General features: G+C 44.4%; 1 protein-coding gene across 5 annotated transcripts in view; it reads left to right on the top strand.

Annotated features, from left to right (window-relative positions):
- glra2 (glycine receptor, alpha 2) overlaps positions 1-17,523 on the top strand; it is a 32,801-nt gene extending 15,278 nt beyond the window's left edge. Inside the window, exons 5-11 of one of the 5 annotated variants that reach the window (XM_061842380.1) lie at positions 2,850-2,917; positions 6,625-6,848; positions 9,089-9,171; positions 10,414-10,551; positions 10,622-10,836; positions 13,935-14,084; positions 15,257-17,523. In XM_061842380.1, the coding sequence (XP_061698364.1) occupies positions 2,850-2,917; positions 6,625-6,848; positions 9,089-9,171; positions 10,414-10,551; positions 10,622-10,836; positions 13,935-14,084; positions 15,257-15,538 (1,160 nt within the window). In that variant the 3' untranslated portion in view covers positions 15,539-17,523. Of the gene's footprint in view, positions 1-2,705; positions 2,774-2,849; positions 2,918-6,624; positions 6,849-9,088; positions 9,172-10,413; positions 10,552-10,621; positions 10,837-13,934; positions 14,085-15,256 lie in introns of all 5 variants that reach the window. The other 4 variants (XM_061842381.1, XM_061842385.1, XM_061842383.1 and 1 more) reach the window with 4 other exon arrangements.
- Positions 17,524-18,257: the final 734 nt, after the last annotated feature.

The raw sequence follows: 18,257 nt of genomic DNA, 5'->3' as shown, positions 1-18,257 counted from the left end.
GGACTTTATACCCCTAATATGATCAAAATGAACAGAGAGCCTCCTCTCATGGCATTTTATTTTCATAACAGAGTATTACATTACTGTAGAAATACAGTACACTTAATTTTCCCCTAATCCACAATTTTATTTGCATAACATTTACTATTTTCTGGAAAAAATGACAACTTTATCCTTGTGACATTAACTTTTTACTCCGTAACTTTAGGATTTTGTTCACATATTACATTTGCTTCCCAATTTACTTTGTCGTCATATCAAAAAACTTCATTTACAATTTTACTCTCTTGATATGAACTTTTTTTCCTTGTAGTGTTGCAATCTTATCCGCTAACATATTCTTGTAATATTACAACTTCTATCAAACTACTACGATTTGTTTTCCCTTGAAGACACCAAAAATTAAGATCTATTCTAAGGATTTCCCCCCTCAAAATAATAATTACTATACTATTACTATTACTGTACTATACTATTCATTTGCAGTTGAACGAAAACCCCTTTTTAAAAGCAGCTTTTTCATATTTCCACCCGTTGCTCGCCACACCTTGCTTGATGACCTACATTTCCTTTTGCTGACGTTGTTGTGAGCTGCGTTTTTCTTTTCCTGCTCGGCCCGTTAAGTCTTAGTCAGCTGACAACAAAGCGAGGCAAATATTAATATGGTGTCCGATGCAAAATTGATGAGGAGGGGGGGGGCAGCGGCGAGGGCTGACAACTTCACTTTGCGCCTGGTGGAAGGTTTGCGGTCGCTTGAAATGGCAAAAAAACAACAACAACAAACAAAAAAAAAAAAAAAACAACGCTAGCACGGCTGACAAAGCCATTCTGCGAAGCGATCTGATTGGAGCGCGGGAAAGGGAAGCTTGGCGGGGCTCGGACAAGATTGAGGGGGAACTGATATTAAATGACTGCGCGTTAAATTTGGGGGTTCGGAAAGAAATGAGGACATTCGCAGTCTTTGCATTTTTGATGAGCACTTTTGCACATTCAAAAAATGTCCATCAATGCGTGTACACTGGCGGCACGGTGGGTCAGCTGGTAAAGTGTTGGCCTCACAGTTCTGAGGACCCGGGTTCGATCACGAACCCGCCTGTGTGGAGTTTGCATGTTCTCCCCGTGCCGGCGTGGGTTTTCTCCGGGCACTCGGGTTTCCTCCCACATCCCAAAAACATGTAACATTAATTGGACGCTCTAAATTGACCCTAGGTGTGATTATGAGTGCGACTGTTTGTCTATATGTGCCCTGCGATTGGCTGGCAACCAGTTCAGGGTGTGCCCCGCCTCCTGCCCTTTGACAGCTGGGATAGGCTCCAGCACTCCCCTCAACCCTTGTGAGGATAAGCGGCTAAGAAAATGTATCGATGGCTGTATGCATGTGCACTCACTGGCCACAACATGAGCAATCTCATGAGATCCAATATAAGAGCTGGTTTGATGGACCTTGATTACAATTGGGCTGTTTTTTTTTTTTGTTGTTGTTTATTGTAGTACACTAACTTTCAAAAGTGCTTCTAAAGTGAAAAAAAAGTCTTGTAAATTGCACGTACTGTAGAGAAGTGTTATTAACAACCCCGCCCAGTTTGAATGATTAAAAAACAATCGGCAAGCATGTGAAATTGTGGTTTAAAAAGCAGGAAAAATAAAGCCATTGTCTCCACTCGCAAGTGTTGTGGGCGTGTCCGCTCAATGTGTGAAACCACGCCCCCCCAAAGCAAAAATGGATGCTACTTCATCAAGCATCTTTCTTATGCTTCAGCGTGCTTACATATTTGAGATGGAAAAATTTATCCGCTTAAAGCAGGGGTGTCAAACTCGTTTTTGACACGGGCCACATTGTAGTTCTGGTTTCCCTCAGAGGGCTGTTAGGACAGAAACCATAAAAATCGTTTATCGCCTCATCATGTTGACACATGAAATCTTTGAATTAGTTTTGGAATCAGAAATCAAAGGTAATGTTTTTTTTTTTTTAACTATTGTCGATGTTTGGTAACATAAAAATGCGCACAATACCTCAATGTTATCATTTATGATAATGCAATTTGAAATTTTGGTGCAGATTTGAACAAGAAACATGGAAGTTGACATCCATGATTTGCCTTTGCGGGCCGGATAAAACCGTGCGGCGGGTCAGCTCTGGCCCCCGGGCCTTAAGTTTGACACCCGTGGGTTAAACCCTCCGGTGTATTCCAGCAGGTCACGGCACAGCTTTTCCACGGCGCGGCAGCGAGGCACTCTAAAGCGGCGGGAAGCCCCAATCTGCAGTCCGTGCTAGCTGCCATGTGGGAATTTTATTTTGCTTGTTCTTTTGCTTTCTCTCCGTGACGTGATCGCACACATGAGCAACAAAATGTGTATTTAAATTATAGTTGCATTTGAACATTTTTGAAAAACAGCCACTGAAGCTCCGATATCGTATCACTTCCTCTTTCTAATGCCGACGCTAATGATTGGCCCTCTCTGGTCATGTGACATTCTGCCATCGTCTCAAACTGGACGTGCCACCTTGCGGTGCACTTTTAAATTCATAAAATAAAATTGACTTTTGAAGCATTTCACCCTTACAATTTGGGCAGCATTTTTCTTTTCCTCCAGCAACTCACCGGATCGCATTAGACGGCGTCCGGCAGGTTGCGAGAAGCCTCGTCGCCGCTCGACCGGTCCGATGTGTGTTTAAGGCGTGTCATTGTCATTCCATCCCGCAGGTCCCCCCGTAAACGTTACATGCAATATTTTTATCAACAGCTTCGGCTCGGTCACGGAGACGACCATGGTGAGTCCTCCGGCATTGCGGCTTCCTTGCTGTGCACAAGTGTGAGTGAATGTGTTATCTGTCCCTCAACCTGCAGGTCCGCCCGTTAACGTTACCTGCAACATATTTATCAACAGCTTTGGTTCTATAGCTGAAACCACCATGGTGAGTTGAGGGGTCGGAAACACTGAGTGAACCCATCACGTTTTGTTTTGTTTTAATTCTATAATTATTTTGTCATCCTTTCACGAAATATAGCACAGTGGAGCTTTGCGATACGAGTGTAATTTGTTCCATTCGCAAATCATCTTTCCCCATTAAAATTAATGGAAATGTCGTTCATCCGTTCCAGCCTCCGCCTCCAAAAGTTTTTTAAATAACAAACGGGGGCTCTCTATATTATTGCATTTTTATAAAAACACACTAATGATATAATCGACAACATAAAGAATTACATTGCCACATATTTTGCATGATCATTATGCTGCTTCTTCTATTTCTAAGTAAATTTCACAAGTAACTCAGTAAACTGCAGTTTTACGTTTATATTGTGGTTTTCCCGTCTATGGCATTTTCCCACAGGGAACCTGAGTGTGGGACAAAATTTTGAAAAAGCTAACAATTGTGTTGGACCTTAAAGGTTACACTGTCCTCACCCCCCAACTATTAAAAAAAGTTTGTTGGCAGAACATGCAGCGAATATAAATGACAGATTTTGCTTTCAGCTACCATGATACCCCCCCACCTCTTTTTTTTAACATTAATCCAAGTTAATAATTCATACAGTAAATCCCAGATGGTAAATCTCCATAAATCCACCCAATCACGGCTGGGGGGGCGGCTGGAGCTTCCAAAACCGCCGATACGCCAAAATATCCCCGACACTAACAGGATAAAAAATACCCCCCCCCCAAAAAAAAAACCCAACACACCACCAAAGGCTTCATAATGGCCGCTAATCACCACTTAGATGCTGAATGGAGGATGTTAATTTGCGCACGGGCTGGCAATTACACGGATTCCGACACGGGCGCGCAAACGCTCTCAAGGCGCCGACGCGCTGATGAAATGTCAAACAACATAAGAGCGCGTCAAGGCGGTGACACATATGCTTCCCGTTGCTCCGAGCTTTGTCGCTCTCTGCGCGCCGTATCTAATAAACACATCATTTGCTTTCTATTATGCCTCCGACATGATTGCGCTTAATGAGAAAAGTTGTCGCAAATTGGCGCGGCGCCACTTTCCAATCGGCAGCATATTTGAATATTTGACAATAAGCTGCATGATGAGGATTCATTTCCACTCCTCATTTGTTTTCGACTTTGCCATGTTGGTGTTTTCGTGTTTGTGTGGGCAGTTTTTGTGATTGCCGTTGTGAGCATGCGAGATGTTGTTTCTTGCCGTCGTCATGTCGATTTATTTCAGCAAATTGTCTGTAGCCTCCCGCGAAGCGGCAAACACCGCAGGTGACGATTGTCGGAGGATTTTGCATTTCGTCAAGAACCATGTCTTTGGTTTACCACGGAGTTACGTTCCAGTAGTGAAATATGAAGGGAAAAAAAGTCATGAAGGGAAATAATATGAAACAAATGAAAACCAGGAAGTGTGGCGGCAAGTGAGCACCATGACAAATTCGTATGCTCGTTCATCGCACCCTCGAACTGTTAATGTCGGTTGTCATTGACAATTCCTGGGGTGTCAAATTCATTTTTGTCCCGAGCCAAATTTATGATCATTTATGCCTTACCTCAGAGGGCCGTTATGACTGTAAAACCATAAAAAAATCTTTAATCGCCTCATCATATTTACACATGAAATTTATGAAGTCATTCAAGACATGTATGAGGGCAGCAGAACAACGGTGAGATGTGCCGTTGGTATGTCAGAAGAATTTAAGGTGGAGGTGGGACTGCATCAGGGTTCCGCGCTGAGCCCCTTCCTGTTTGCGGTTGTAATACATAGGCTGACAGACGAGGTTAGACTGGATTCCGCTTGGACCATGATGTTCGCAGATGATATTGTGATCTGCAGTGAAAGCAGGGAACAGGTGGAGGAACAGTTAGAAAGATGGAGGTACGCACTGGAAAGGAGAGGAATGAAGATTAGCCGAAGTAAAAAAGAATATATGTGCGTGAATGAGAGGGGCGGAGGAGGAAGTGTGAGGCTACAGGGAGAAGAGATAGTGAAGGTGGATGACTTCAAATATTTGGGTTTAACAATCCACAGCAATGATGAGTGTGGTAAGGAAGTGAAGAAACGGGTCCAACCGGGGCGGAACAGTTGGCGGAAGGCGTCTGGTGTTCTATGTGACAGCAGAGTCTCCGCTAGCAGGAAGGGCAAAGTCTATAAAACGGTGGTGAAGCCGGCCATGATGTACAGATTAGAGACGGTTTTGATTAGAGAAGAAACAACAGGAAGCAGAACTGGAGGCGGCAGAAATGAAGATGTTGAGGTTCTCGCTCGGAGTGAGCAGGTTGGATAGGATTAGAAATTAGGTCATAAGAGGGACAGCCAAAGTTGGTTGTTTTGGAGACGAGGTTAGAGAGAGCAGATTTAGATTGTTTGGACATGTTCAGAGGCGAGAAAGTGAGTACTGTATATGGGCAGAAGGGTTCTGAGGATGGAGCTGCCGGGCAAACGAGCGAGAGGAAGACCAAAGAAAAGGTTGATGGATGTGGTGAGGGAGGACATGAGGACAGTGCGTGTTAGAGAGCAGGATGCACGAGATGGGCTTGGATGGAAGCTGAAAGAGGGTTTTTCAAATACACAAAGATCCTTAAATATCTAAAAATTATCCTTTATGATAAGACAATTTGAAATTTTGATACAGATTTGAATAAGAACCACATGATTTGCCTTGGTGGACCACATAACATCATGTGGCGGGCCGGATCCAGCCCCCGGGCCTTAAGTTTGACATCAGCACTTTGCCCTATTTGGCAGAATTTCAACTGGATTCACAACATTGATGGTGTTGGAAAGTAACATTAAATATGAGATTGAAATACTTTCTCTGAAGGTAGCTGGTTAAGGTGATCTTGGAAACATTCAGCATTCTTTCTCAGTACCAAAGCAAGAACCAAATTGATTTTCAGACAGCGATGGTAAAGGTCCAGTGTCAGAATTTAAATGAATCTTTGAATCGCAGCAATGCAAGAACCCCGCGGGTTGGCAAGGATCGAAACGCGCGCGCTACTTTCACTACTAAGTGAGCTCAGAACATCGAAGCCTTTTTGGATCCACGGCAAAACTAGAATCCTATTGATTGTCAACGTCCCAAAGAGTGAAGCTAGGTTGAGGTCGGGTCAGGAGGTCGCTTGTTCTAGCGCCGCTTTATCGGGCCGCTCGTCAATTCTAAATGATATTCCGAGTTGGAAGAGATAATACATCCTCATCAAAACAAAAAAATATTGATTTGAAAGCATTTGGGATCCAAGACGGCGAAGGTGGTTAAGGTCAGATCGGTCAGTACGTGTTGTTTTTTCGAGCGCTTCATCGAGCGATTGATTTATTCAATTAGATCTCTTGAAACTGCAGGATTAATTTATCTTTTTTTTTTTATAACAGGAGCTCTCTTGACTTGGAACGAAATCCTTGCCGAGGTCAAATTCCTCTGACTGACGAATATTTATGCTAATTCTGGCCCGATTTTCCTCACCAACGATCCCTTTCGCGGGGGGACTACCGTTGTTTGTGATATTTTCCCAGCAATGTTTTTTAATGCAATTTCCCAAATACACATAAAAAAAGGAGGAGATATTGTATTAAAAAACAATGCAGATGACTGACTTTGTGCCACCACCGTGTTCCCTCTCCCGTAAGCCCAATCGTTGCGCCGCCAAAATATGCAAAGCCGCTTGTCGTGTCTGCAGGATTACAGAGTGAATATCTTCCTGCGGCAGAAGTGGAATGACCCCCGGCTGGCGTACAGCAAATACCCGGACTCCTCCCTGGACCTGGACCCGTCCATGCTGGACTCCATTTGGAAGCCCGACCTCTTCTTCGCCAACGAGAAGGGCGCCAACTTCCACGACGTCACCACGGACAACAAGCTGCTGAGGATCTTCAAGAACGGGAACGTGCTCTACAGTATCAGGTGAAAGGAGACCGTTAAATACGCAAGAACGATGACTATACAAAAATGGCGTGAGTAGTTATTACTATGGTATGCTGAACTTTGTATACCTGTATATCCTCAAACAGCGGCCTCCGCTCATTAGTGCCATCAGGAGTGTGTCACCAACTTGTAAAAAATTCAACCCTCAATGTCCTTTAAAGGGCCACTGTCATGAAATGCAATGATTTTTAGTATGTTATTAATGAAAAAAACGACAGCTGACATGGACCCATGCGTTTTTTTCACCACAAAACATGATTTTTGACGTATACGGCTTTTTGTAACTCCCACCATGAAAACCCTCTCGGGGGATTTGTTTTCGAGAAGAAGCAGGAAGTGACGAACAGGACAGGACCGCCCTCAAGTGGACTCGTTTGTTTCTATTAGTTTTACCTCCGGGAAGGTAGCTCGTTGTTCCTTCGTCTTAGCTAAAATGCCGGCTCGTTGCATTGCCGGACATTGCTTGAACACTCGGGAGGATGGATTTACCCTTCATAAGGTTGCAAGAGACCTGGTTTGTCGTGAAAAATGGATTGCACGGGTGCAAAGGACGAGAGCTTCGTGGGTTCCAGATGACAGGTAGGTGTGTATACATCTACAAAAAAAATAGTTGGGGCGGACCACGTAATCGGTCTCTCATAACGTAACAAAAGATCCGCATACGTATGACAGGCGTGCTAAATGTGTCGATGTGCGCGTCGGAGGGCGTCAGGCTCGCTGGCGAGGCGACGCAGAACATTGCCGACAATGGCGCACTCAGCCGCGTGTGACGACAACGCCATAAAGCGCCCCGGCTAGACGGTGTTGTTCACCGCGTACTGCGGCAGCTATGAACACCCCCTTAAAGCAGCACGGCTTGGCTCCGTGATAAGTCACCTCGGCGGTGCTGCGATGGCTCATCTCCGCTGCGGAAGTGGATCGGACGAGGAGGCGGTTTGGCCGCGATCGCATATCATCTGAATATGGCTCGAAAGAATAGGGTAATATTGCCCCGGTAACTTCACTCAGTTGTGTGATGTTCTCCTTTTCGAAAAGAGCTTCCGTGTCAGAAGGGGCGTGTTCGTCTCCCATAGTTTGCGGTCACCGCGTGTTTTCATTGGCGAATGTCCAGGTGACGTCGTCGAATGACACTTCTGCAACTTTGCATATTTATTTTTTCATATAGGCATTGAAGTGAATAATGTTATATGTATTTTTCATTACAGTATCTATTTTAGAATGTTCATAGGGATGACATTTGACCTTTAATCTTTCACGCAACTACGATTGAATCGCTTCTGTTGTGCAATTCTACCCGGCAACAAGTCACCGGGCCAGCAGAACATCACAAAGTTGATTGTCACCATGACTACTGCGGCTTTATAAGTATGTAGTCATAACACAAGTGATGGATGGCTTCTCCTTTTTTTCAATAAAACTAATTAAAAGTACACTTTTACTTTGACAGCCAAGGTATGAAATTATCTGTAAAAAGTGAACACTAGTTCACTTCTTCTCTGGCGTAAAAGGTTGTAGGGACACATTTTGAATTAAATTTGATCCCATCGTGATTGCCCCCTTCGACATCCCATAATTCACCGCATGTAGATTTTTAATAAAAGATTTCCGATGGAAAGAGCGCGCGGTAATCTCGGTGGGGTTTGTTAAGGATGAAAAGATTTTAAAAAAATGGACGTCATGCCGGGTTTTCGGGGATTTGAGGACTCCGAGAGTTCGAAATACAATCCGCAACTTTAATTGAGGCCAAATAGTCGAGAAAAAATCAGCACACGTATAAAAATGCTCGATTCCATTTCAAGGTGACGTCGAACAGGAGCCCAATTCAATCTCCTGGACGCAGAACCGAAAGCGTTTTCGGTCTATTACGGAGGCTGCTCGGGGGCCGAGTGGCGCTCGGGTGGGGCGGCGGAGGGGGCCGACGCCAGAGATGAAAGCTGGCTAGCCTCCGTCGCCGTTCGCGGCGGGGAAGGATGGAGAGGGGAGCCCCCGGCGGGCTCCCGAATGCATCGGCGAGACAATAAGTTGCAGTAATGAAAGTGTGATTGGAAGCCGCTGGAGTGAATCCTTGCTGATGTTCCTCAGTGGGGAGCGCGCGTGAAACAAGAGCACGACTACGACTGCGCCACACATTACCTCAATTTAATCTTTGTTTTTGTGTGTTTTTTTTTTAATAATCTAATTTTATCCATTTGGTGTACTGTGTATCATTCACATCACAGGTTGACTCTCATCCTGTCCTGCCCGATGGATCTGAAGAACTTCCCCATGGATGTCCAAACGTGTACAATGCAATTGGAGAGTTGTAAGCATCCATTTTGTTTTACTTCATAAACACAACAGAGATCTGTTTTTTTTTTTTTTTTTTTTAAACATGGCTGTAGACTTTGGTAGACACTTTCCACACCAACTTGGGCTTGTCTTGAAGGGATGAAGCCTGTTCAGATGAGATCTGAAACGTCTTCTAGGACAACCAGAATAGTCCAGTTGTGATAGGTTCAATGGTGTCGGTCTCTATACTGTATGTGCCCTGTGATTGAGTGCCACCTAGTCTTGTCTAGTCGAGTTTTAGTGTAGTCTATCTTAGTCTATCTTGGTCTATCTTAGTCTATCTTTGTCTAGTCTTGGTCTAGTTTAGTCTAGTCTAGTCTATGTTAGTCTAGTTTAGTCTTAGTCTAGTCTATTTTAGTCTAGTCTAGTCTAGTCTTAGTCTAGTCTTTCTTAGTCTATCTTAGTCTCTCTTAGTCTAGCCTAGTCTAGTCTAGTCTAATCTTGGTCTAGTCTATCTTAGTCTAGTTTAGTCTAGTCTAGCCTTAGTCTAGTCTATCTTAGTCTAGTGTAGCCTTAGTCTTACTCTATCTTAGTCTAGTCTAGTCTATTATTAGTCTAGTCTGTCTTACTCTATCTTAGTCTAGCCTAGTCTTGTCCAGTCTATCTTAGTCTAGTCTAGTCTTGTCTATCTTCGTCTAGTCTAGCCTAGTCTTAGTCTAGTCTATCTTTGTCTAGTCTATTTTAGTCTAGTCTAGTCTATCTTAGTCGAGTCTCATCTGCCCTTTAGCCCAAGTCAACTGTGATCCAGACTAGACTACCCTAGACTAGACTAGACTAGACTAGTCTAAGATAGACTAAGGCTAGACTAAGATAGGCTAGACTAGACTAGACTAAGATAGACTAGATGTCTAGTCTATTTTAGTCTAGTTTAGTCTGCCCTTTAATCTAGTCTAGTCTAGTTTAGTCTGCCCTTTAATCTAGTCTAGTCTAGTCGTCTGCCCTTTAGCCCAAGTCAACTGGGACCGCCTCCAGCTCACTGAAACTCAGAAACAGACAAGTTGTATGGAAAAAGGATGAATACAAGATATCATTGGACAATATTGGGAATTTAATATTTAGACCACCGCAAATCACAAAAAACTGCTCAAAATTTATCGTTTGCGTAAAAGCCAAATTGGTTTGTCGCAAATCCCAGTGGAGAAGCTGCTGGAGATTGTTACCAGATGGTGCAGAAAGGATTCACACCGGGGTCCCTTTTTGTTTTTGTTCTCCGTAGTCGGCTACACCATGAACGACCTGATCTTCGAGTGGCTGGAGAACGGCGCGGTGCAGGTGTCGGACGGTCTCACGCTGCCTCAGTTCATCATGAGGGAGGAGAAGGAGCTGGGCTACTGCACTAAGCACTACAACACGGGTCAGTGAACGCACCGCGGCTCGCCCGAGCGACCCGCTGCCTGAGCCCGGGTCTGATCATCTCTGAACAGGAAAGTTCACCTGCATTGAGGTGAAATTCCATCTGGAGCGTCAGATGGGCTACTACCTGATCCAGATGTACATCCCCTCCCTCCTCATCGTCATCCTCTCGTGGGTCTCCTTTTGGATCAACATGGACGCCGCCCCGGCCCGAGTAGCACTGGGTATCACCACCGTGCTCACCATGACCACGCAGAGCTCCGGGTCCAGAGCTTCTCTTCCGAAGGTCAGAGGTCGCATCTTAGAACACGTAGAACGCGGTATACCAGAAAGATTGTGCAGTGAGCAACATGCTGCTTCACCATGTCTGAAGAGAATCTCTGATCACGTGGAGCAGTTTGTTCTGGGAAATGTGGAAATTAAAACGTGGTAAAATCAGGAAAACGTCTTCCTTTCTGAGAAAGAGAACGAAAACAAACTTTCGCTCGTTGTGGCAATGTGTGCAGAGTGAAAAAAAACAAACGCTTGAGGATGATCACCTTATTCCGCTGAAATGTGTGACGCCTCCCAACGGAGCTTCCAAACATGCTGTCGGTCTTAACCAAGAGGAAAAAAAACACAAAATGCTTTTTCGATATCGCATTGGGATCTTTTCCAGGATGTAACAAGTTCTCCAAAGGCTCATGCTCCACTTCCTCAGCAAGTTGGAAGGAAGTTGAAATGAGGATGAAATGCGCTCAGATAGTCCACGAAGTCCAGTTTCCCTCAGTTCAATCTTATCGTGACCTGGATTACTGCGACTCTACAGAGACACATTACAAAGAGATACAGTGAAGAAAATAAGTATTTGAACACCCTGCTATATTGCAAATTCTCCCACTTAGAAATCATGGAGGGGTCTTTTTTAATGATTTATTTGTGTGATACAGCTGCAAATAAGTATTTGAATACCTGTCTATCAGCTAGAATTCTGATCCTCAAAGACCCGTTAGTCCGCCTTTAAAAGTCCACCTCCACTCCATGTATTTATTATCCTGAATCAGATGCACCCGTGTGAGGTCGTTAGCTGCATAAAGACACCTGTCCACCCCATACAATCAGTAAGACTCAAGCTTGTAACGTGGCCAAGACCAAAGAGCTGTCCAAAGACACCAGAGACAAAATTGTATAACTCCACAAGGCTCCACAAAATTGCCAAGCGACTTGGTGGAAAAAGGTCCACTGTTGAACCAATCATGAGAAAATGGAAGAAGCTAAACATGACGGTCAATCTCAATCGGAGTGGAGCCCCATGCAAGATATCACCTCGTGGGGTCTCAATGATCCTTAGAAAGGTGAGGAATCAGCCCAGGACTACACGACAGGACTTGGTCAATGACCTGAAAAGAGCTGGGACCACAGTTTCCAAGGGGACTCTTCGTAATACACTAAGACGTCATGGTTTGAAATCATGCATGGCAAGGAAGGTTCTCCTGCTTAAAGCAGCACATGTCAAGGCCCGTCTTGAGTTTGCCAATGACCATTTGGATGATACAGAGGAGTCGTGGGAGAATGTTTTGTGGTCAGATGAGACCAAAATGGAACTTTTTGGTCAGAATTCCACAAACCGTCTTTGGAGGAAGACAAATGATGAGTTCCATCCCAAGAACACCATCCCTACTGTGAAGCGTGGGGGTGGTAGCATCATGCTTTGAGGGTGTTTTTCTGCACATAGGACACGACGGCTGCACTGCATTAAGGAGAGGATGACCGCGGCCATGTATTGTGAGATTTTGGGCCAAAACCTCTTTCACTCAGTCAGAACATTGAAGATGGGTCGTGGCAGGGTCTTTCAACATGACAATGACCCAAAGCACACAGCCAGGAAAACCAAGGAGTGGCTGTGTAAGAAGCATATCAAGGTTCTGGCGTGGCCTAGCTAGTCTCCAGACCTAAACCCAATGGAAAATTTCTGGAGGGAGCTGAAACTCCGTGTTTCTCAGCGACAGCCCAGAAACCTGTCTGATCGAGAGAAGATCTGTGTGGAGGAGTGGGCCAAAATCCCTCCTGCAGTGTGTGCAAACCTGGTGAACAACTACAGGAAACGTTTGCACCTACGATGAACATTTCAGACTCCTTCCATGATTTCTAAGTGGGAGAACTTGCAATATAGCAGGGTGTTGAAATCCTTATTTTCTTCACTGTAAGTGGAGAATTGTCTTGTTTAATAATTACTTATTTACATCGTTTCTTCCCCCTTACCCAAGAGTGAATTTATCTAGGTTAAATATGAGCATTAGCTCTATAAATGTTGATACCCAAAGACACACAAACTGCAGAGTTGTCCAATTGGATAGAAGAGGAGAGTGTAAGTGTTTCTATGGAAACTACCAAAGTTTTTTACCTTTTCCACGCTTCCACAGTATGTGCGTAACAAGCAGACGCGAGAGCCAGAAAAACTAAATGTGCCCCTGCTAAAATGGATTTGCCTTAATGAGGCTTTTAGACTGGCATTGCAGTTATCGTCAGTCCTAGCCAGCGCGAGTTAAGCACGGAAACATTCTGTACTCGGCGGTTCCATCCCAAATGCACAATGGCGGTTCTAGCAAGTTATTTAGGAAAGGGGACGCTAATGAGAAAGTCCCCTTAATCGTCCACGCACTCGCAGTTACCTGCGCGGTTAAGATCGACTGCCTTTCGATGCACTTTGTACTGTTTCAAGCTAAGCGAGAGATCGCAGCCGTTTGAGAACCTGACTGAAGTCTGGCTTTCAAATATTCTGGCAACGACTCATACATATCCGTCTCATTTGTAATTGTTTGGTGTAGCTGATAGTAAATGCGCGAGGCGGGCGCGCATATCGGAGGATTCTTGCGGCGTCGCTGATTAGTCGGCGTTTGGATGTGCGGAGACAGCCCGTAAAACCCGTCGCGGTCTCCAACATAAAAGATGAACATTTCAAACGAGGCCTTTGAGAGCCGCCACTCATGAAAACAATCACTTGGCAGAGCTCGAGAGACCTCGTAGAACCGGGTTGCTGTGTTCCACGTGCCAATCGACAGTCGAGGAAGACGCGATGTCACGGCGACAAACGGCTTTCATCTTCCTTTCCGATGATGAGAAGATCTGTATCAATATCTGCAGATTGTTTGGAGTTGAGGCACTTATTAGTTCCCCGCCGCTCGTTTATTGTCATATAAAGATCAACCCCGCTGAGCCGCATCTCTTGTTTAGTGTATATAAGCAAGAAAACGTAAAGACTATCATCTGCCATGATGTGTTTAGGAAAAGCATACCGGTAGGATTATTTTTATGCTGACGCGCAATCAAAGTGGAATTGATCCGCCGTCCGACTGGAGAAGATCTAACGCCCAAAAAAAAAAATGTTTCCGTGGCGCCCCGCAGGTCTCCTACGTGAAAGCCATTGATATCTGGATGGCGGTGTGTCTGCTGTTTGTATTTGCGGCGTTGCTGGAATACGCCGGGGTTAATTTCGTCTCCAGGCAACAGAAAGAGTTCCTCCGCTTGAGGCGAAGACAAAGGAAGAATCACAAGGTAGACTTTTCTCAACCAGGTTTGTGAGGAAAGATAAGCAATGCGTTGTCATCAGTGAAATAGCGCAACAACAACTGGATTTCTATTATATTACGTGTAATTGTATGAAGTCGGTACATGGGATTTAAACCTGTGATCCCGGAGAAGGACATTTTGTCTGGAAATGTGAATTTTGAATAGTGTTTTCTTATCATTTAATGAAATTATGCTCAAACTTTATTGTACAACTTTAAATTAGCCTTTTGCCCACCTTGAGTTAGTTTGTACCATCATTAGCATAAATGTTCATATATAGAAGCTCTAAATATGTCACTGCTCTTCCGCGAGCCTTAATCCATCGTAGACACTTCGTCAACTGTGTTTTAGGATTTGGAAAATAAATCAAGCGGGCCGCTTGTAACCTAGCAGGATATCTTTCATCAGAATTGCACTTTCCCCAAGCGCATCTGAGAAGCATTTCCTTCGTAACATTAACTTTTCCAAGCGCATGCTACTGACAACCGGCATTGCTTGTGGGACAGTACGGTGAGGGGGGGCGTGTCAAGTCCAGGGGTTAAGACAATGCGGCTATCTGATTGGCTATTATTATACGAGTGATTGACAGGTCGGAAAGGTCCATTGGCACCCAACAGCGGTTAGGAACCAAAAAAATGAATTCCAGGTAACGATTTTTCTCAACTGGTAAGACAAAGGAAGCTTATAAAAAGTGCAAAGCCCAAGCTGTCGGATGCTGATGGCCTCCATCTGTCCGCATAATTAAAACAAATTTTTAAAAAGGAAGGAACGATATTAGTATGACCTCATAATTAACGTGACCTCACGATATGGAAAATCCATTAAAATATGTTATATTAAGCGTATTTGCACTATCGTGGAGTGTAAGTGTAAGTAGTTTGATGTCTAACAAAAAGAAAAACGACAGCCGTAACGCAAACAGTTCTGGGAAACGTTTAGCCTCAAGCTAGCTATGGCGACGGCGTGGAAACGGGAGTTCAAAACATTAACAAATGCTCCCATTCTGTGAAAATTTTTTGAAAAATCAATAATAACTTGGCAGTTCTCTGCATAGTCGTAGTTGAGTGCAGTCAACTGCACATCCTTGCCTATCCTGACATCCCTCTCGGTGGTTTCAGCCATCTGACCCCCGAACGTGTCCACATGTGTTTTCCCAGGACGACGACGTGCGCGACGCACGCTTTAATTTCGCTGGCTACAACATGAACCCGTGTCTGCCAACGAAGGACGGCTCAGCTGTTAAAAACGAGGCTCCGGCCCCGAACCGTCGGCCGTCGCTCCCCAGAGACGGCGACAACATGAAGAAGAAGTTTGTGGACCAAGCCAAGAGGATAGACACGATCTCCCGGGCCGCCTTCCCTCTGGCCTTCCTCATCTTCAACGTCTTCTACTGGATCACCTACAAGATCATCAGGCACGAAGACATCGACAAAAAGTAGTGACTCGCAGCGGCGTGCAGATCGTTTCTCAGACCGAGATGAGATGAGGAGAAGTGCCAAGCGACGTTCTTTCGGGGATAATGTCCGATGTTCCTGAATCTTTGAAGAATCTTCGAGTTGTAGGGTTGCAAATACTGACTGAGGAATCTGGGGGTAAAACGCGAGGTTTAGTAGCATTCTGGTTATGGTGGACCAAATCTTTTCTAACCCTCTTTGGCCTTGAGGACTGATACGCTTTATAATCGTACCGTAGCTTACAGTAGGTGGAGCTTCTGAGACTTGCCCAGTTTGCCATGGGAAGAACTTCTTAATGAAGGAGTTTGTTTTATATTGTACACTATCGAGGCACTTCCTTTCAAGATCATATGAAGCGAGAACATTGTAATATATAAACACTTGAAATCATCTAATATTGGTGATGTGCATCTCAAAAATAACAAGAATCTCCTGACTCAAAGGGGTCTAACTGGACAAAAAAATGTTTTCAGACACTTCCCCACCGAGCAGTACTGTTCAGGTCATCATGGTCCAATACGGTCTACCCTGGTTCGTTTTGTGGTTACACATTAGGATGTTAGGGTTGGCTACGTAAATCATGTTGACATCCAACCAGAAAGAAGAGAAACACAACAAAGTACGCGGTGCGTAAATGTATCGTTCCCCTACCCATGGCTCGCCAATTGCCTTTCGAGTAGTGGCGCAAAATAGACACCTGGCAAAATTGTTTTTCTGCCGCCGGCGGAACCGCTTGAGTCCAGTTCCCCCCAGTGCTAGACTGCTAGACGAACACCTGGTCTTAGAGTTCCGTGTTTTCATCTGTGGTGATAGTAGCGAGGCTTCCGCTGCGTGGTTTGGCCAGAACATAGATAACATATTGCACTATGTACTGGATCTGCGTGACGGCTACAAAGCTAAAAGGGACCTTTCCGACTGGCGATCTTAAGCTCTCTTCCGCGAGCCTTCATCCATTGCAGACACTTCGTCAACTGTGTTTTAGGCTTTGGAAAATGAATCAAGCGGGCCCCTTGTCACCGAGCAGGATATCTTTCATCAGAATTGCACATTCCCCAAGCGCATCTGACGAGCATTTTCTTTGTAACATTAACTTTTCCAAGCGCACACTACTGACAACCAACATTGCTTGTGGGACAATACGCCGAGAGGGGCGGGTCAAGCCAGGGGTTAAGACAATGCGGCTATCTGATTAGCTATTATTGTACGAGTGATTGACAGGTCGGAAAGGTCCAAAAAGTTATTCCAGGAAACGATTTTTGTCACTTGGTGAGACAAGGGAAGCTTACAAAAACTGCAAAGCCTAAGCTGTCAGACGCTGATGCCGTCCAGCTGTCCATATAACAAAAACAAATTTTGAAAAAAGGAAGTGTACGGTGACATTTGGAACATTTGGTATAGAATAAATTTTTCACATTTTTTTTTTTTATGGTGCCCCTGACAGTGCGAGTAAAATACTTCCGGTATTCACTGATCACCAAGCGAGCACACAATTTCTTTTTTGATTACTGTGTTGGCGGCAACGATGTACAGTGTATTTTTTTAAGTTTGGCTCGCGGGGAGGACAAACATTTCTATTTTAAATCTTGAACTGAAAACGTGACGATAATCCTGACAAAACCCTTTTACAGTTTCAAAGGCATTGAACGTTTTGAGTGTGTCATACTCCAAGTGAATATATCTTTTTTTGTAGCCTTTAGCCTACTGGACTATAAGTGATGGAAGGCTTGCGTGAATAGAAAAATGAACGACCTTTCTGTATACTTCCCTTTCATCGGGTGTTGGATGGAGACACGCGGTACCGCGCTGGACTGCAGACAGCGGCGGCAGTGGGCGGAAGGACGATGCTGAAACTGCCTAACAGTCTGCAGAACCTCAAATTGACATGAGGAACTTTTGCTTGTTATTTTTTCTGTCGAATGCTACTATTGAAAATGTTTTATTTATCAGCCTGAACATCAATAAACATGACTGCACCGTATTTTTGCTTCCTTTTCTCTCGCCCCTCATAGAATTACTCCAGCCGTATACATTTATGAAAAAGGCTACACTTTATATTGCTTTTCTATCTTATTAGATGTATTCTCCCCCCAACACAAATGCTGCTCTGGCTCAAATACAGGTCAGATAAAAAGTCTCATCTCGCTGAGGTGATGACACTGGCCATGGATGGCTGCGTGGCCTGAGGTAGCGCGGATATTATCTGACACCGAGGTTCCTCCGATGCATGATAACGGTTCTTTCGCATTGTGCCGGCTCGAGGACTGAATGAACGGCAAAACCTTCTGCACGGTTGCACAAACAGAAAAGCCTCATAAATGGAATATTATTACAATACAGTGAAGAAAATAAGTATTTGAACACCCTGCTGTATTGCAAGTTCTCCCACTTCAAAATCATGGAGAGGTCTGAAATTTTCATCGTAGGTGCATGTCCACTGTGAGAGAGAGAATCTCAAAAGAAAAATCCAGAAATCACAATGTAGGATTTTTTTTAACGATTTGTGTGATGTCTATCAGCTAGCTGACCCTCAAAGACCTGTTAGTCCGCCTTTGAAATTCCACCTCCACTCCATGTATTTATTATCCTGAATCAGATGAACCTGTGTTAGGTCGTTAGCTGCATAAAGATACCCGTCCACCCCATACAATCAGTAAGACTCGAACTTGTCACATGGCGAAGACCAAAGAGCAGTCCAAAGACACCA

Source organism: Syngnathoides biaculeatus, chromosome 14, assembly GCF_019802595.1.
Source record: "Syngnathoides biaculeatus isolate LvHL_M chromosome 14, ASM1980259v1, whole genome shotgun sequence".
Classification (NCBI taxonomy): domain Eukaryota; kingdom Metazoa; phylum Chordata; class Actinopteri; order Syngnathiformes; family Syngnathidae; genus Syngnathoides; species Syngnathoides biaculeatus.
Note: the sequence above shows the minus strand (reverse complement) of the source record. Positions and strands in the feature narration are given on the sequence as shown.